At 44.6% G+C, this 20,550-nt stretch overlaps 1 protein-coding gene across 1 annotated transcript in view; it reads left to right on the forward strand.

Annotated features, from left to right (window-relative positions):
- Positions 1-11,020: 11,020 nt before the first annotated feature.
- The window catches only part of RAB18 (RAB18, member RAS oncogene family), a 51,901-nt gene continuing 42,371 nt past the window's right edge, over positions 11,021-20,550 (forward strand). Inside the window, exon 1 of the mRNA XM_089693815.1 lies at positions 11,021-11,275. Within this exon, the coding sequence (XP_089549941.1) occupies positions 11,208-11,275 (68 nt within the window). The 5' untranslated portion in view covers positions 11,021-11,207. The remainder of the gene's footprint in view (positions 11,276-20,550) is intronic.

Consider the following 20,550-nt stretch of genomic DNA (forward strand, 5'->3'; position numbering starts at 1 on the left):
GCTTCTCTGGTCACCAGGGCCCCCCTTACATCAGAATTCCCACCATTCCCCCTCACATCAGAGTCAGCAGAGTTCACCCTTACAGTGCAAAGGGAAACTTTGTAGACTCTGAGGTAAGGAGGAACTCTGCAAACTCTGTAAGGGTGGGTTCTGGTGACCAGAGAACCTCTAACATCAGAGTTCCCCTTTACATCAGGGTACACAGAATTCCTCCTTGCACTGTAAAGAAAATCTTGTGGACTCTAATGTATTGTAAAGGGGAACGTTGATGTAAAGTGGGCTCTTGTAAAGCTGGGAACTCTGATGCAAGAGCAAAAATGGGGCCCACTGAAGTACATGTATAAGGGTCCCACTGTGGGACTGTAATAAAGAGCCCTGCAATGGGAGTAAAGGGCCCTGGGATTGGAAGGAAGGGCCCCAGGCTCAGGTCAGGGATGCCCTTCTGGGATTTTTTTGCACCGGGGCCCTCATAATTATAGTTACACGCTGTTTGTGTCCCGCTCCCTTCCCTTGATTGTATCCCACTGTCAGTGCACCACTGCCTGTGTTTCCTTGACTATGTCTTGCTGTCAGTGTTCCGCTGAGTGTGTAGCTGCTTGTGTTCCTTGCCTGCATCCTGCTGTCTGTCTCTTGCTGTCAGAGTCCTGCTGCCTGTGTTCCCTTGCCTATTACTGTTCGTAATCCACAGGTAGCTGTCAACTCTGGGGGCAAATTCGGTATCACCAGGTAGCAGGGTGGTGATGTCATCCTGAGACCAAGAGGAGGGAAGCTATCACAAGCTGCCCAGATGTATTAAAAGGTCTGGCAGCCGTCAACTGACTGTACTCGGCTGGAAAGGGGGGGGGGGCACTTGGTGATTGTGCTGGGGGACACTAAACTGAGGGGAGATGGTGATTGTGCTGGGGACATCAGAGGGCTAATGGTGATTATGCTGGGGACATTGAACTGGGGGGGAGATGGTGATTGTGCTGAGGGACACTGGAGGGGGGATGGTGATTGTGCTGGGGACACTGAACTGGCGGGGAGGGATGATGATTTTGTTGGGGGACACTACAGGTTGGGATGGTGATTGTTTTTTCGCTTTGGATGTTTTTTTTATAGATTGTTTACACTGAATTTAATATGATTTAGTAATTATGATGTGAATTATTGCATATTAGGAGTTATTAGGAGGGGTATTCAACATCCCTGCTAATTTTAAAATTTTTTAATGTCTTTTTCTCATTTTGATATGTATTACGTGTGAAATCATATATCACTTGAATTATTGTCTTTGAAGTTCATCTGTATTGAAAAATATCTATACGAGGGGTTTCCACCATCTCTGCTAAGTTTTATTTTGTATGTTTTATTGTAAGTTTGTATCGTAAGTATCAAGTTGACCATACATTAGAAGTTTCCACCATTATCTTTAAGCTATTGATTGATAAGGTACCCTGCCCTCCTTTTTTTTTTTTTAAACATGCTGATCTTTACTTGTGCCACATGCCAATGTAAAGCAGCAGACCCCGGCTCTTTCTTTCTGTGCTGCAGCGAGGGGGGGGGGGAGGGGTGCTCATATACACCATACAAGCACTGACCACTGTTAGAAAGATCTCAAAGCTGTAGGAGGAGGAAAACCTATATTACTGAATTACAGCACAATACAATGGGTATAATATTGTATATATATTTGGCCACGTGTCTACAGTTCAGTAATGAATTAAATAAAGCATGTAAGGGGAATTAGTTGATGAAGTCACGTGTGCCGTGACGCAATGCGTAGGTGACGTAATTTCCGGCGCTGTGACGCAATTTCCGGCGCGGATGCCATCTTTGTGCTCCACATGAACCCATGCAAGTACACCCATATAAAACAGAAGTAATCGAGCGCTGGGTGAGTGGTAAAATATAAGTAGCTGCTGGCATATGAAGGTGAACCTCAAGGACCTACAAATCAAAAATGGTATATGTATAAAATATGCAGCGCTGGTAAACCTACAGAGAGCAATCACATAAACCAAGGTATATATAACATACAAGGTGCTGGATCCCAATGAGATGGGATGCATAAAGTGACAAGTGTGGTAAAGTCAATAAATTTGTTATGCAGAATATCCGTGACTCCTGTGGCAAAGTCAATAAACTTGTTATGCAGAATATCAGTGACTCCTGTGATAGTGGAATGGATATAGATTGCACTAACCAGATAGCAAAATAGCTTGCGCATGGAGTATATAAGACCTACTCCTGGTTCTCTGGATCTGGAACACTGCAGACGGTTGAAGTCATCAGCGCAGCAACCACCAGGTGTCATAAATCCAGATATGGTAACCAGCCTCCAGAGATGCCGATAACAGCCACCAGGGGGATCATGTACAATGCCGTGCGTCAGGTAAGCAAGAATCAGTCACCTTCAAAGAGGGGGCTCACAAACAAGAAAGAGCCCCAGAAAAAAGCCTCCAATGGTGTAGTATTCTTTATTAGTTGAAATTAGAATATATAAGATGAATCACACTTACATAGAAATCCAAGATGGCTGCCGGCCGTCCATAAAGGCCATGCGGTGTGTACACAGTAATTAGGGGCACCTCTCTAACGCGTTTCGTGTTCAGACACTTTTTCAAAGGGAGTGTGCCCATGTGAAATGGGAAATATATATACCGATCGGCGCGCATGTGCCGTACATAGTGGCCACGTCATCGAGGACTAATCGCGCATGCGGGCAGCGGCCATTTTCTTGAAGCTCGCTTAATAGCGAGAATGGAACATTCGTGCATGCGCGGTATGCGCAGGCGGTGGCCCTGGGATTGGAAGGATGTGAAATCTGAGATAGTAGATTAAGACTATAAAAAATGGCAATAAAAATCATTTAAAAATATACAGTATAGGCTTCATAAAATAAAAGAGAAAATAAACAGGGTAAAATGCCCTATGAATAAATATAATGCAATATAATATAGACAAATAAGATATCGTAAAGATATAAAAGATATAAAATAAATACCATATTTCGTGCTCCATAAGACGCACCTGACCATAAGATGCACCTAGGTTTTAGAGGTGAAAAACAAGAAAAAAATATTCTAAACCAATGGACTGCAGACACAGTACAGGAGATGACCAGAGACTGCGGACACAGTACAGGAGATGACCAGAGACTGCGGACACAGTACAGGAGATGACCAGAGACTGCGGACACAGTACAGGAGATGACCAGAGACTGCGGACACAGTACAGGAGATGACCAGAGACTGCGGACATAGTACTGATGACCAGAGACTGCAGACAGTACAGGGGATGACCAGAGACTGCAGACATTACAGGGGATGACTAGAGACTGCAGACAGTACAGGGGATGACCAGAGACTGCAGACAGTACAGGGGATGACCAGAGACTGCAGACAGTACAGGGGATGACCAGAGACTGCAGACAGTACAGGGGATGACCAGAGACTGCAGACAGTACAGGGGATGACCAGAGACTGCAGACAGTACAGGGGATGACCAAGAGACCTTTGGGGAGGGAGGGGGAGTGGGTACCTGCAGTTGTCCTCTCTTTAGTGTGGGCACGCTAGCTTCTTCCCGCACCGGCTTCTGTGACAGCCGGGTGCCCACAGCGCATGCGCGAGAAGCGCTGCGCTTTGTGAATCGCTCGGCGCCTTCTGGGACCTGTCATGTGTCCCAGAAGTCGCCGGACCATTCACAAAGCGCAGCGCTTCTTGCGCAGTGGGCACCCGGCTGCCACAGAAGCCGGCGCGGGAAGACTACAGCGCTGGACAGAGGAACAGGTATGGTCCTGCAGGAGAGAAGAGCTGAGCGGCCGGCCCGGAATTCTAACACGGTGGCGGCGGCGGAAATACCGGACCGGCCGCTCCATTTTGCCCCCTTTTTTGGGGGGAAAAATGTGCGTCTTATGGAGCGAAAAATACGGTAACTATAAATGTACACCCATAGCATGAGGTTCTAGAGGCTTATCATATACTGGAGAAATGTGAGTTTAATGGTTTACATTGCCTTTTATTGCTTAATAAAACAATATTATACTATGGAGGTTCTCTTTTTGTATGGATTCTGAGGGAGCTGGCCATACCTCTTATAGCCTAAGGAAAGTGTTTGGAGGTGATCCTGACCTGGAAAGGCTAATTTATTTACCTGATGCGAGGTTCTGGTCTGCATTGGATACTGATAAGAGGAGCTTATTCTTGGAGGATCCTTGAGTGATCCAAAAAGCTATTAGGCCCTTTTAGGGTCACGGTAAGGAGGTGAGGAGCCAATCTAGATATTTTGGATACATCACCTGAGACTGCTTAACCTACATAGAGCTGCCTGAGTGAACTGTCAGTGCAAGTACTGCACAAAATCATAGTGCTGGTTACCAACTATGGCAAGGTATGAAGTAAGAGAGAATAAGGGTAGCAGATATTAGTAAGAGAGAAAAAGAGAGGAAAGAGAAAAAGAAAAAAAAAGGGGAGGAGGGAATCGTTGTCCGGGAATGTCTCCAGATCAGGTTCCTCGAGGACATATGGCCCCCGCCGGGTACTTTAAGGAAGGTCAGCGTCAGCTTGAGACATGACCTGTAGATATTTCTCAGTACAGGTAAAGTATCTCCAGAGCCTCCACCTTTCCTTGAAAGCCTCCTCAGTGTTGTGAAGAGTAGCCGTTAAGTCCTCCAGAGTGGACTAGTAGGAGATTGTGTCTGCTTCCACATAACTGGGATGCTTTTGCCACATTCACCAAGTGGATAGTAAGAGAACTGTATGTCTGTTGTTTTTTTTTTTTAATTTCATAATTCTTTTTCTTTGTATATATGTCAAGCACTGCCCATTTTTGGGATATTAAATTATAAAATTAATAAGTGAATTCTATGTGTTAAGCTAGGGCTCATGTTCCTGGAGAGATTTTTGCCTTTTAGCGTCTATGTGCTTGCCTTTATCAAAATGGCTCCTGCAGTACCACTTCCGGTTTCTGCGGTACTGGAATTGATGTCACTAGGCTCCTCCCAACACGTTGCATCACTGGTCACATGACTTCCTCAGGGTGGGAAACCATGTGACATTTCCTCCTTATGAAGGCCTCGGGTGTTTATCATTAATTGCCACAGCCATCACCACCTGCCCCTCCATAACAACACAAATCTATGGCAGATATAATCTACCATCTGGCAAGAGGGAAAACTACATCACTAAATAGCAACAGTAATGCCTAAGAATCTAAACCTAACACATAAATACAAATAATAATATTAATAAATATATTAGATAAGAACATTGGTAATATATTATTATTTTAGCATCATAAAAACGGAAACTACATCTAGTGGTAGGATATAGGAATAGCATACTAACAATCTCATACCAAAGACACTAATAATGTTGATATTATATTATTTAGTAAAAAAGGTTAGTAAAAAAAGAGGTGAACAAAGGAAATGAAAAAATAAACAAATACATGAATAAAAATAAATTGCAAATACAATAGGTTCAAGACTATAAAAAATAAATAAAATTAAAATAACACCTAAGAAATAAATAAAATTAAAATAACACCTAAAAAATGATGAGAGGATCCATATTAATATCCTATTGGATATTAAAGTAAAGAAAACATAAATGCAGAATAGGGTATATCTACGCCACCAGGTGGTGAAAAAGTAAAATTATAACGATATCCTTAATACTCACTAATAAAACAATTCAAATCAAATTCAATATTCAGGCCTTTTGAGGTCAAGGTATCCATTTCAAAAATCCACCTCGATTCCAATTGGCTTAATTTAATAATTTTATTGCTCCCCCTCCAATGGGATTTATAAATTTCTATACCCCAAAACTTTAACTTCATAGGATCTTTCCCATGACATGTCACAAAATGTTTAGATACACTATGCTTAGTAAATCCTGTTCATATATTCTGAATATGTTCCTGGATTCTTTTACATAGTGGCCTTTTAGTCTGGCCCACATATTGCAAACCACATGGGTATTGTAGGGCATACACAACACCCTCTTTTTGACATTAAATAAATTCACGTACCTGATATTTCTTTTCAATAGCTGTAGAAGTAAAGGTTTTGCAATATTTATTCTCTTTAGTTTTCTTACATGCACAGCACCTTTTGCAGGGAAAAAAAACTTTTCCATCAAAAAACGTACATGCTCTTTTCTTCACAGGGGGTTCAATTATATTTTTGGCCAGTCAATCTCTTAGGGTTGGTGCTCTCCTATACACAAACCTAGGTTTCAATGGTAAAATATCTTGTAAATGTTTGTCTGCCTTCAGTATCGGCCAGTGTTTCTTAAATATATTTTCAACTGCTCTATGTTGTAGTCGAATATTATAGGAACATTGTATAATCGGCACTTCCGTGTGTCTTCTTATCCTCTAGCAAGGTGTGGATGTTCAATTTTCGCAATTTTCACAATGTTATCCTCTACAAATTCTTTGTTATATCTTCTCTGCATAAATCTCTGACCTATGTATTGGGCTTGTTCTTCAAACTTCTAATTCCATGCAATTTCTTCAGAGGCATACCAATTGTCCTTTAGGTATATTTATCAGCCAGGGTTGATGATGTCAACTATTCGTGGGTATGTAACTATTCCGATTGACTTTTTAAAAATTATTCTTTGTTGATAGTGCCCCATTTTGTTCATATCTCCAAATCCAGAAACTGGATAGTTTTATTATGCCATTGGATTGTCAGGTGAATATTTATATATATTCATATTGAGACGGTAAAAAAAATGTGCCAAGCTAGGTTCATCCTCTGCCCAAATAATCATCAAATCGTCGATAAATCTCCTGTACAATAAAAGTTGTTCTGGTGGGTTATCGAAAATCATCATTTCTTCCCACTGCGCCATGAAATTATTGGCCACACTGGGTGCTAACCCAAATTTGACAGGTACCTGCTCCCACTTCCGCAGAGTTGTCCTACCTCCCTCCCAGTAGTCTTGTGGGACACGTGACAGGTCCCAGAAGACTAAGGGGCCATTCACAAAGTGCAGCCCTTCTCGAGCATGCACAGTGGGCATCCGACCGTGAAGCTGCAAGCTGTCACAGCCGTGTGCCCACACTGAAGATGCCAGCGCGAGGGAGAGAAGATGGCCGGTGAAAGCAGGACACCGCTGGACCGAGGAACAGGTCGGATTGAGGAGCGGGTTCTTCTGCACAGTAGAGCCGAGCGGCTGGCACGGTATTCTAACATGGCTGTGGAGGCAATACCGGGCCGGCCGCTCCATAAGACACACAGACATTTTCCAACATTTTTTTTGGGGAAAAAAGTGCATCTTACAGAGCGAAAAATACGGTATTTTGTCCAATTGTATCAAATGTTTTGTATCGTTCAAACACGATTTGGTGCCTTGGACCAATGGTTGCAAAAACACATCAATATATTCGCCTAAACGAGCATTTACTGACTGAGTTCCATTTACTATCGGTCTTCCAGGGGGATTCTCTAAATGTTTATGTATTTTTGGAAACAAATAGATAATCGGTACTCTATAGGTATCGGGTACTAAGAACCTCCCTTCTTTTGTGTTCAAAATATATGTCACGTACCTGATGGGAGACTGAATTGACGAGGTCGGCCTCCCTTGTGTCACTAGCCCTGACCCCACTGAGGTTGGAACAGAGGGAGTCTAGGGACCAGGGGGACAAGAGAGCCAGTGGTTGTTGCTTGCGGCTCTTGCAGATGATGACCTTGGTAGGCAGAGTATCCTCTGATTTGGGCACTGTAGAATAGACCAGGAAGGTTCAGTGGATTGCCAGATGTGCAGCAGAGCAAGGTAGGTAGCAAGGACAAATGTCTGGAGCAGAGTCATAGGATAGCTGGGGTCATAAACAGTCGGGCAGCGCGGTACAGAATCAGAAGGAGAAGCCAAAGTCAGGAGCAGAGCCGAAGTTAGGAACCAGGAGCAGGAGAGCAATCGGAGTCGGGTCAGGAACAAGCCGGGTCAGCAACAAAGGAATTGTACAGGAGCAAGCAGGACACGGGGGAGCTGAAGACCAGTCAGCACTGAATCTGAGCAGAGGCACTCCTTAAATGGCCCGTCTGGCGCCAATCTTCGCCATGCGTGTTAAACACCTCAATATGATCATTGTTATGCACAACAGGGTTGAACAGAGATTTATTTTTAAGAGTACTATGTGTGATAATATTATTCTCCCCAGTTTGTTTCAAAGCGGATTCCTCAGGTTTATTCAATATATATTTCTTGATATTCAGCTTTCTGATATACTTCTGTATATCAATATATGTATCGAATTTATTCAATGTTTTTTTAGGAGCAAATTTTAGGCCTCTATACAATACCTTTAGTTCATCATTTGTTAATTCCACTCCACTGATATTAGACACCTTCCCCTAATACTCTCTTTTTCTTTTGGGTCTTCCATCCCCCTCTGCATCCTCTCCTCTTCTTGGGCTCCCTCCTCGTCCCCCATTCTCTCTCCGGTGTTCCTGGGGATCTCTTGTATCTCCAGTGGTATAGAAAAGGTCTCAGCGTTTTATTACCATAATCTTCTCTCAGTGGGTCACATCTGTTCATGGTTGGCAAGGGACTTCTATCTCTATATCCATGATTATAATATTTCTGTTTAAACATAGGTCTATTTCCATTCCAATTATTGCCCCTCCAATTGTTCCTCCAGGAGATTTTTCCATCCTCTCTGGTCATTTCTATATTGTCCCTTATAGGGTGTTCTGAACGGTTGGATCAAATCTTGGTGCTGGGGGTTGCCGTTTGGGATAAGCCCCAGCTTGTTTTTGAGGATTTTCACTTCTTTTTCAGATGTAGCCTCCACTTCCACTAATGGGGGATCCCCTCTTCTAGTTTACTCTGCCATTTTTATACTTGTTCATTTTTACAATCATTTGTCTCTCTTAAATATTTACTTCTTTTCCTCTTTTTCACTTCTTGATCCTTTTTGTCTGCTACTTTCCCTAATTGTGTTGTGTTTTAAAGCCAGGTAGTTCTTTAAGGGGGTTCAAACTTCTCTCTGCACTCCATAATTTGCTGTTCAATTAACCTCATCTTTCTTTGTTTCCTTTTAATAAGGAATCCAAGTAATTCCATACCTTTTTCATTAAAAAAGTTATACCATTCATCTATGGACTCCCTATCTATTAATCCATCATTGATGGGTACATCCCATTTTAATCTTCTTGGAATTATCCCCTCTTTAACCCCTTGACGCCGACATAACACAAATATGTGGCCTCACAGAACTGGGCTTTTTTCCGTGGGGCCGCATATTTGCATACCTGTCTTTGTGCGGCGCGCTCCCAGCACAAAGACCGCGGTGTCACTGAGAGCCCTGGGTCCCGTTCTAACGATTGGGACCCGAGACTTCCGATTCCGGGTCACATGATCACTGTGATAGCCTCTGACTGGCTATGACAGTGATCAGTCACTGTACAGCCCGGCCCCCTTGTTTTTTTTCTCTCTCTATGAATGGGGAAGATAGATACATTGTATCTTTCTAACTCCTGGCATAGAGAGAAAAAAAAATGTTTGTAAAAAAAAAATAAAGAAAGGAAAAATAAATATTAAAAAATAAAAGAAAAAATACCTAGATCAAGGTTTGATCTGGTTCAGTGCTAGGGTTAGTGTTTGGGCCAAGGTCAAAAGGTCAGGGTTTAAAAAAAAATTGGTGTCAGTGTGTTTTAGGTAAACAAAAAACAAACAAAAAAAAGGAACAAAATGTACACTATTGTTTCTGGGCGGTACTACGGGTACAAACAACAAATAACATACACATATATGGTATTGCTGCGATCGTCAAGAGCTGGAGAATTTATTTTGGGTTGTTCTTTGGTGTTAGGTTATGGTAGCAACAAGAAACACAAACCTAAATAAAAAAAATGATTTATTTTTACCATTTTGGGCCAGTTTTCCTTTGAGAATAAAAAAAATCAGGAGATATCCATTACTATTCACCACCAAATGAAAGCCCAATTTGTCCTCAAAAAAACGCAGTATAATTCACGTGGATGTACATAGTTGTGATGATATGTACGGTTTTACTATCACGTCAACGTTGTAAAGTTGTGCTTAGGCATTTAGATGTTTTACCCTTAGGCGTGAAGAGGTGAAGTCACCGGTCACACCGCTGCGATTTAAAATGGCGTGATTTTGTGCAATTTCTGAAGACTTCATTGCGTTTTGTGAAGATTTTCAACTATTATATTCTAGGTACGTAAAATTGCCATAAATGGCAGAAAAAGTGATGAAAGAGCTACTTTAGAAATCGCGTCGCAGCAAATCGCACGTTAACACGCTGACTTCACTAGATACGGTTTCACTTCGCAAATCACACCGGTATGACCAGGCACTTAGGCTCCATTCACATCAAATACGATTTTGAAATCGTTCGACTTACAGTGAAGTTGCACAATTTCAAAATCGGGTGAGATGCCGACTTCCTTGCGATTTGCAAGACATCTGCTACAGATCTATGCAAAGCGCAACAAAAGTAGTTCATGCACTACTTTAGAATACGGTGCGGCTCCAACCAAGTGGGAACCGCACCAATATTACTGCGCTGATAGCGGACAATAGGGTGTGACTTGGCATGTGATTTGCAAGTCGCAGGGCATGCAAATCGCATCCAGTGTGAACAAGTTTTGGAAGAAAATGATCCGGCTCCGCAATGACAAAATGTTCCAGCAAATAAATTTGCTACGAACCTTGGAGCCGTGTGTGGCCTGCTTTATCTGATCTCCTTACCATGATATTATTTCATTTCAGCACGGTCACCTCATAACACAGCACACCGCCTGTCAACTCATAACACAGCACACCGCCTGTCACCTCATAACACAGCACACCGCCTGCCACCTCACACCTCAGGGCGGGAAATGATGAGATCATGTAGAAGGAACTCTCTTTGTGTATTCTATAGGCCTTCAGCGCCACCTAGCATCAGTTGCCTGAGATGACAGCCTGGGCCTCAGCCACCGGAAGACGAAGGCCGCAAGACAGAAACTAAGCAGTGACACAGCTAGTCGTCATCGGCGGGAGCGCGCACGCAAGCACGCACGGGAAGGGAAGTGGGAGACTTGGCGAGGAGACGTTTGGCTGCGGGCGGGTGCTTTCTCCCGGCTGTTTTCATCTTCGGAGTCCAGTCTGGTCGGCTCGCGGGCGCGCGCTGAGGGGTAGAAGGTTGCTGGGGAGCGCGCAGTGTTGGAGCTGCGCAGAGCCGGAGCGGCAGAGGGAAGAATGGAGGAAGATATCCTGACCACCCTGAAGATCCTCATCATTGGGGAGAGCGGGGTGGGCAAGTCTAGGTAAGGAGAGCCGCCATGGACAGTGACTGGGCTCACATCACAGGCTGCTCTCAGTGTCATGTCTGGTCACACAGGAGCTGGGGCCTTGGCCTGCTAGGGGTTGTAGTACCTCTAGAGGTGCATTGTGTGTAATGACTATAGGTTTCATAGATTGATATTGATTATCCACAGGTTAGGGTGGGCATAGTATGGCCGATATTTCCTCGTATACAGCCGGTGAAGGACCCTGTGGGCCTGTCCTCAATATTGGGGACGCCACATGTGGCCTACCAATGGCGTGATGGCGGTTACGGCTTGTTAGTGCCCAGCCATTGTCACTTCTAATGGTGGCACATTCATGAAAGCAATTCCACACTTTTCGGATGTGATGGCCGGACGAGGAAATCTGTGCACTAATTCAGGGGTAGTCAGCCAGCGGAACTAAACCCTCCTGTCCTCTACAGCCAAAGAAGCTGCCATCTTGGCCTGTCTGATCTACAGTTGCCATTGCTGCACATGTGATCAGTTATGACATCAGCCATTTGATGGTATGACAGTTAAGCTGACAGCACAAGCAAATGTGACATCTAGCATCCAGGGCATCACGCATCCTCTGGAACTCCCTACCCCAATCCATCAGACTATCACTTACTCTCCTCTCCTTTAGGCGCACCCTGAAAACCCATCTCTTCAGGGAAGCCTACCCCACCCCCTGCTAATTGCCGATCTCAACTCTTCCTACCACCCCATCCCCCACAGCTTTTCGTCCCGTACCACTATCCCCTCCCTCCTAGATTGTAAGCTCCAAGGAGCAGGGCCCTCGAACCCCTCGTGTATTGCATTGTATTGTTATTGTACTGTCTCATGTATTGTCTCCCATGTATTGAGCGAACTATTGGTGCTATATAAATAACTGTATAATAATAATAATGTAACTGTTTTCGGAAAGCAGTTGAACTGTTGGGTTTAGTTCTGTTTTAACCACTTGCCCGCTGCCGTATAGCAGAAGTACTTCTGCAGGGCTGCGCAAAATCACGTGTGTATATATACACGTGATTGTATTTCTGGGTAGGGGCGTGCGCACCGCCCTATCCATGCCACCATTGGCGGCTAGGGATGTCAATCACCAGGTCCCAGCCGGTGATTCCCTGCCGGCACCCGGGGATCATCGGGGTATGCGGACAAGGGACAGACCTGTGTGTAAACAACACAGGTCTCTCTCCTGTCAGCATGGACATGCTGCTTTGTATCTCTCTTCAAAGTAAAACGCACACAGTAAAACACACACAGCGCAGTTAACCCTTTGATTGCCCCAGATGTTAACCCCTTCCTGCCCAGTGTCACTAGTACAGTGTCAGTGCTTTTTATTAGCACTAATCACTGTATTGGTGTCACTGGGGATGTTGGTGTTAGTCAGTTCCCTCCCAGTGTCAGAATTGCTGCCTTAGTCCCGCTATAAGTATCTGATCGCCGCTATTACTAGTATAAGAAAAACAAAACAATTCCAGTATATATACCACCATTTGTAGACACTATAACTTTCACGTAAACCATTTAAGTTATACGTATTGGGATTTTTTTTTTTTTTTTTAGAAGAATACATTTTTGCCTAAATTTATGGCGAAATGTGATTTTTTTTAAAAAAAATGTATTGACTGTTTTATAGCACAAAGTCAAAAATATTGTTTTTTTTTATTTTAAAAAGTCTTTTATTGTTTATAGTGCAAAAAATAAAAACGCAGAGGTCATCAAATACCACTGAAAGCTCTATTTGTAGGGAAAAAAATGACATAAATTTCATTTATGTACAGCGTTGCATGACTGTGCAATTGTCAATTCAAATAATGCAGCGCTGTATCACAAAAAATGGCTTGGTCAGGAAGGGGGGTAAATCCTCTGGAGGGCAAGTGGTTAAAGTGGAACCGCCGTCTGCTCTGGAAAGCTCTCCCCCTTCCTCCGGTGCCACCATTCTTGTGTATGGACAGATGTGCCCACAGGGCTCTGTCCAGCACGTGCAATGACCGGGAAGGTTTTGGACTTCCCTGTTGCCAGTCCCTGATCGTGTGGGGAACCTTGTTTATGCGCTGATGACCAAGAAATGTGGCACATGCAAAAATGTGCTTCAGTATTCAAGCCCTACGGCACATCTAGGGGGGCGACAGGGGGGATGGTTGTGTCAGCATTGAGAATGTCTAATCTAGGCTGAGAAAGGTAGAAGTGCTGTTTTGTAGAATGAATAAAGTGTACTGAAAAAAAAAATGTCCATTGGTAAAAGAGGGAGGGGAGAGGAGGCAGGGCAACCCAAGATGTCATTAATCTGTTGGCGCCGACTATACGCAAATATGCGGACTGTCGGCAGCTGGGCCTAGACGCCGAGAGGTAGCAGATTTGCGTACCCACAAAAAAACCACACGTCTCAAGCGCGCTCCTGACACATTTACTGGCGCCTCAAGGCTTGCTACTTGTGATCATGACCTTTCTGATCATGTGACCATTGTGACAGCCAATCATGGCGATCACATGACCCTAAACTAGGGCTCGACAAATTCCAGGCTCTAAGTCAACATGGCAACCAGAAATTGCGACCTGGCGCCTGGGCACCTGTCAGCCCACTCACACCAGCAGCTCCCACTGTGCCCGCTTTGTGCCCTGGACATGCTGCTCCAGGCACGAGGCAACCAATCCTTCTCTCTCCCCTTGCTGGTCTCCATAGTTTTCCTGGAAGCAGGCAGTTGGCTGGGTTGGAGGTGTGAGTGACAGTCAGGGTGGCCAGGCATCTCTCCTCAGGCGGTTGCTATCCCCTCCTCCAATGCTAGAGCAGGGTCTGAGGATGAGCCAGCTTTGTTGGCTTTTCTGCTGCCTGCCGTGCCTAAGGCACATCACCGCCAAGCTGGCCTTGCTCCCCCCAAAGCTCACCTGGTGAAGGGGTAGGCAGGGGGTGAGGTGGGGACCTGGCAGCCTGTGTGCCGCCCCGTGTGACCTCCACTTGATGGAGTGGGAAGACTGGCAGTACCCCCTGCAGGAGCTTGATGCGGTGGAGGTGTTCTGGTGAAGGATGGAGTTGCCTGGGCTGTATGTTCGCCTGCTATGCCCGTGTGTGTAGGACAAGTGTGTATACAGAGGAAGGGGGGTAGGGTGCATATACAAAATGTGTGTTGGGGGGACCAGATCCAGTGTGTATACATTGGAGGCGGTGGGGCAGCGCTTGACAAATCCCAGGTCGCCATGCGGCTTACCCACAGCAGAGCCAAAGTTTCTCTCGTCCTCTCCACACACGGGCAGCCTCCAGCCCGCCCCCCCAGCAGACCCACCGTTGCCGTGCAGAAAGACTCCCCTCTCCCTTGACACCAGCCAATCCGTGCATAGGACCACCCCTCCTCCTCGCCGCCAGCCCCCACATGTGGTGCTGGAGGTGAGCAGAGTCCAGCCCACACAACATGCCACACACACATCAGCCCCCAAAAACCTCGGCTCCAGTCCCCTCCATGCACAAATTCAAGATCTGTCATCTCTATCATCGAAAAAAAAAAACTAGTAAAAACAAAACTGGCTGCTAACTTTTTTAGCTGGCTCCTAGATTCAAAAAAATTTTGTCAAGCCCTGCCCTAAACCCTGCCCCCTCTCCTGGCGTCACAAACCCCTTAAGGGGCTGGGTGGTGCCGGGGCCAAGGGGTTAAAGGTGAAGGTCTGCTTTATAAGCACCACTATACGTTCTGCAGCCATGACTACACCAGGTTCATAAAGATTTTCGTTTGGATGTCACGGAAATTCTGAAAAATGGTTTAACAGAACATTCATTCTTGCCAGTAGATATGAGCTTGAGCGTGTTCGAATACTAGTCTGAGCCCAACAGAAAGTCGTCATCACCTGTACAGGCCAGTCATCTCAGGCCAAGGCATTCCCCATGCTGCTGCTGCACATATACCAGGGGTGTATATAGTATATGTTGAGGTACGGCTGCGGGCGGGGAATGCCTCCGGTGGTTATGATTGGCCTGTACAGTGACTGCTTCCTGATGATGCGCGATGCTCTGGGCGCTTCATTCAGTCACAGGATTCTGTGAATGCGAAAATTAGAAATACTGACAGCCTTTGTGGATGTCAGCTTGTGGTTCTTAATGAACTACTAGGGTGCTGTTGAGCACTCTAGGTGTTTCATTGATGCTTTCTGTCCGTGTGCAACTGCTCATAGTAAAGAAAAAAAAAAGCGCAAATCCGCAGAAAGATGTGCATTTATTTATTTTTTCTCTACCAATGTGATCTTATCCTTTAATTGTATTGCATATTTAGAGGTATAACTATATATACATATTAGTCAACCTATGACTCCAATTTTGCATACACTATATGGAAAACTTTGTATTTGTTCTTTCATACAGTCCTATATAAATCGTTTAAAAGAAAAAAACGTTTGTGGCCACAAAAGTTCTGATTTCAGCATAAAATTTTTCTTGCACATGCGCATTACAAGAAGTATATATATTTTTCCAGAATGAGGACCACATTAACAGAATTTTTGTTCAAATAAGAAAAATGTTCCATTCGATCTTTCCCTTTACTACTATTGCCGATTTGTCCTCATTGACCAACAGAAAATGGACCAAATGTTTCCAAATGTTTTAAAAATACCCCACCCCACCCCACCCCACCCCCGGCCATCCAGCTACATAGCTGGTAAGGAGATGGATGCTTCTCAACAGCTGTTTGTCTTGACATCAAGTACTTTTCTGAGATAGGCGGTGGCAAGAGGAGGGTGACAGGTGGCAGGTCAACCGCCCATCCCTCTGACCCCCACTTGTCTTGGGGAAAGTGCTCGGAGCAAGGACAAGCTGCTATCTCCTTCCTAGCTATGTTGTAAGACAGCCGCGGGGGTGCCCACTCTGACCTCGTATGTAAGCTTAGGAAGTGCCTAGCAACATGGGACAGTTGAACGGTGACTGTCAGTCACGGCTGTCTGCTCTGCCCCACCCCACCCCCACGCTCACTGGAGCGCTGGGTTGTGAACTTCTCCTTTTAAGCCACTTTTCATATCTTTTTTTAGAAATGTTAAAAGGTATCTAAACCCAAAAGCAAACATTTAATATATTGCAACTTACCAGTACTTAAAATAGTACTAATCGCTATGCTTTATTTTTTTCAACCTTTTAATGCATTCTCTCTTCAAATAACATGGAAGAGATAGCCAAGCTTAAAGCTTTCAAGTACAACCACTTTATGGCTAGTAGGTTATGCTACTTCAAATATCCAGAGTCCTTTCATTCCAAGTTCAGGCAAATTCCAAGCCCTGATGAAGGGAGAGTGCCAAAGTCTGCGAAACATGTGGGTTGTTTAATGTCACCCCCAATATGAAATGCATAAAAGTTATGTTGGCATTTTGAGGTAACACTTAGGTTGGTGCTAGATGAGGAAGCTAGAACATAACCACAGATATGGTGCCTCATAGTAGCATAGACAAATATAGCTTTGGGGAGACCATACACTCAAACTCTAGTGTTCAAAGTAGAACCGTAATGTACTAAAGAATGATTAGAACCTCGTGTTATATTTTTATAGCTGTCCATGTCCCTGTACAGGAATTGAGAAGAAATTGATGGTTGTCAGCCATATGGGTTTTTTTGTTCTATCCAAAAATAGCTGTAGATTTTTTTTTCTCTGGAGTTTCACTTTGTTTTGGACCTACTGTATGTAAAGTGTTTATGTGGATAAAGGGAGTAATTAAACAGAAGTCTTTACAAAAATCTTCCAAGCATGAGGCATAATCTGTGTGACTGACTTCCTTGCTATGTCATTGAAGGTTTCTTCACATTCCATGTACTTAGAGGTGCAGTATAAATGCAGCGATATGACCTCGCTTTGCGATCACACCACTGCTTAAAAAAGAAAAACATGCACCTTTGTATAGTATAGCTTTGCTCTGTGTTTAGTGCTTACCTTTGAGACTCCGGCATTATTGAATATCCATTTATTTTGGGGCTTGACAAATTTGGTTTGAATTTAGTTGCCAGGTGTGGGGTGGGGGGGCAGCGTGACAGGTGGTGGCAGTGGGATGGGGGGACAGCAGGACAGATGAGGGGGAAGCGAGACAGGAGGGGGGCAGTGAAACAGCTCTCACCTGTTCAGCGGTGGCTTCTCCCAGTGTCCTACTGGTTGTTGTGGGGGGAGGGGGGTTGGTGCCATGCTGGAGGTGGGGCTGTCTGCTGTCACACAGGTGGCAGGACTTGGTGGCCCCTGTGACTCAGGTCCTCTGGTAGGGAACCCAGCCACAGTTGAAGGCGACATTGACAGGCTTCATAGTGTGGATGGGGCGGTCGGTGCCGGAGGCTGAGCTCCAATCTGTGGGGCAGGAAAGAGGAGCTGGCCAAGGACGAGAGGTGGGGAAAAACAGGGCAGTGTGGACTGGTGTGGGCCCCCGGTGCCAGGACACGGTTTCTAGTCGCCATGATCTGGCGCCTGGGAATTGTTGAGCCCTAATTTAAAAAAAAAAATAAAAAAAATTGTTGAGCCCCAAAAATAAGTTGGAGGGAGGACAGCTCAGCCATGAGAACTGTCAGTGGTGTGACCAGCCTTTCCTCAATTGTGGAGTGTTTGTAGAAAACCATCCCAGTACTGTTTGGCTGGTAGTAAGCTTAATCACATTTTGACTTCTGTATCTTGTCAGGATTTGAAGGGCAAAGCTAGTTCACTCAAATTGCTGGTTATGACTAAATGCTCCGGATGTGGTGACCTCAGCCAAGAGGTTCTCTGTCATTGTAGAGCAAATAAATAGGTATTTTATGTGCAAGAGTGACCGCTTTATAACCGTCTTGTGGCAGAACTTGAGGACAGGGAAACCAATGAGAATGTTTATCATCTCAAAGAGATAGAAAGTCAGTTGGTGATTTGTCCCACCAATAACGATGAAGTGTAAGTTTTGGTTGAAGATGGCCTCTTAGGGTTTGTGCACACGGACTATTAGATGTTTGTAGGCCTAGCATTAAATCTCCAGCGTTTTCCTTGTGCCCTGGGAGCTGCATGTGCCATGGTCAGCCTGCTTTTAAAGTGAATGGCTGTAGGGGGCTGTGATCTTGTAAATGCAGATGCTTTTTGGCATTGGCGTTTACACTCGGATCCAGCGCTATACTCACCTGGTCCGGTTTTTCACTGGTCTAAAGGTCCCTGTTAACTGTGGGAAGCCGGCTGTGACTCCTTGCAGCTTCACAGCCAGCTGCCCACTTCACATTCTCAAGCCGCACTGCGCTTTGTAAATGGCCCTGCACCCTTCTGGGACCTCTGATGTGTCCCAGACGTGTGCGGGCAGGAAGGGGTTGGAGGAGAACTTCTGTCAAGGTGGTTCAAGCAGACGTGGGAATAGGTACTTGTCCCTCCCTCTAAAAAAAATATTATATTCCAAATATAGCAGGAGGGAGACAGACTCATTGCTCTGTGATCCAGCACCAGCCCTCCTCTGAGATGATTGAGTTCCGACCCACTTCTTATGAACTCAGGGAGTCAAGGACCTACCCCCTGGGCTCACAGCAGATGTTGTCATGCCATTATGGTTCTTTGCAGCATTCAGAATCGCCCACTACCAGAGTAGGAAAAAGAGGCTTGATGTCAGGTTGACTGGAACTTGCAACATTCACCCCTCTATTTGGTGAGCATTCTCACTGAAATGGATAATAGATAAAAGTGAAAATCATAAATCAGAGTCATGAGAGCAAGAGGTAAGAGGAAATCTTCCAGTGGAGACCAACGTTCTGGTGACATCTGTCTAATATTGGAATTTATCTTCAGTTGGGGAGATTCCTCTCACTTTCCTTTGTGCCTCCAAGACAGGAAATATAGGAAAATGTCTCCTAAAAGGGCACACACAGCAAAAAAAAAAAACCCTTCCCTACTTCATCCAAAACTTTTTTTTTTTTTTGTTTTTCCATAGGCTTAAAGGTAGGTTCACATCATGCCACATCTGAATTGCACAGGAACACACTGTGCATTTTATATGGGCTTACAGTGTTCCTAAACCCACAACAGTAACATCAGTCTGTATATGCATTAAAGTGGGTATGATATACTCACTGCGGAACCTAAGGGATTAATTCTCTGCATTGTCTGATCCTCCACTTCTTCCAGTGTCCCCCTCTTATCACCTGATAAGACTTATCTGGCGAGACTCTGCACATGCTCAGTTTGGTGTGTATTGTTAGAGAAGTTTTTTTTTTTTTTGTTTTGTTACGAGAATGGCCCTGTGCTGATCACATGCAATCAGCACTGTCCAGACAGAGGTCAGGGGGTCTGCATCCTCTTAGAGCAGAAAAAAAACTTCTACATGTCTTAACCAGTGCTGTTCTGAACACTGATAAAAGTCACAAGACTGCTCTAACTGCTGATGAGAAAAGGTATTTAGCAGTTTATATTTACTAAAATAATTGCATTTCTGTGTACTTTGGGAGACCAGATATATATATATATATATATATATATATATATATATATATAGTGAATGCAGGGTCCTGGGTTTAGTAACACTTTAAACCACACCAAACGTAGTGCATGCACTACTCTTTGGAATGCACAGCAAACAGATCACATGGTACAAAAGTGCACTTAGGATGTCGACAACGTTTTATTGACACCCGCTGCAAATTGCAAATGTAGTGCGTTTTGCCTGCAGTGTGAATAGCATGGGAACGCACAACGTGTTCTGTGTGATTCAGATGTGGGAATGGTGTGCACTGGCCCTTAAAGAACATCTGTCATGAGAGAATTTTGGAGGCAGTCGTTGGCTTTCTGCTGAAAATATTAACTGCCTGGCTGTGTGGCTTCTATATGTCTTCGTCACTTACCCAGAACCAGTATGTGACAAACTTGTAAACGGGAAAAGTTGGAAATCCTGTATTTGTCTATGAGCAGCCATAGCAGACAGCCTCTGTCTGTAGTCCAGACATCAGATCTGTGATTATTTATTTCAGGTACTTATATAGCGCCGTCAATTTACTCAGTGCTTTACATATACATATTGTGCATTCACATCAGTCCCTAACCCTCAAGGGGCGTACAATCTAAGGTCCCTAACTTACATTCATACATACACATACTAGGGCCAATTTAGACAGGAGCCAATTAACCTACCAGCATGTCTTTGGAGTGTGGGAGGAAACCGGAGTACCTGGAGGAAACCCACACAGGCACAGGGAGAACATGCAAACTCCAGGCAGGTGGTGCCGTTTCTGGGATTCGAACCAACAACGCTAGTACTGCCAGGCGGAAGTGCTAACCATTTAGCCACTGTGCTGCCAACACAGTAGTTCAATTTAATAC

This window comes from Staurois parvus, unplaced genomic scaffold (assembly GCF_062004578.1).
Source record: "Staurois parvus isolate SC_StPar_1 unplaced genomic scaffold, SC_StPar_1.0 ptg000636l, whole genome shotgun sequence".
Taxonomy (NCBI): Eukaryota; Metazoa; Chordata; class Amphibia; order Anura; family Ranidae; genus Staurois; species Staurois parvus.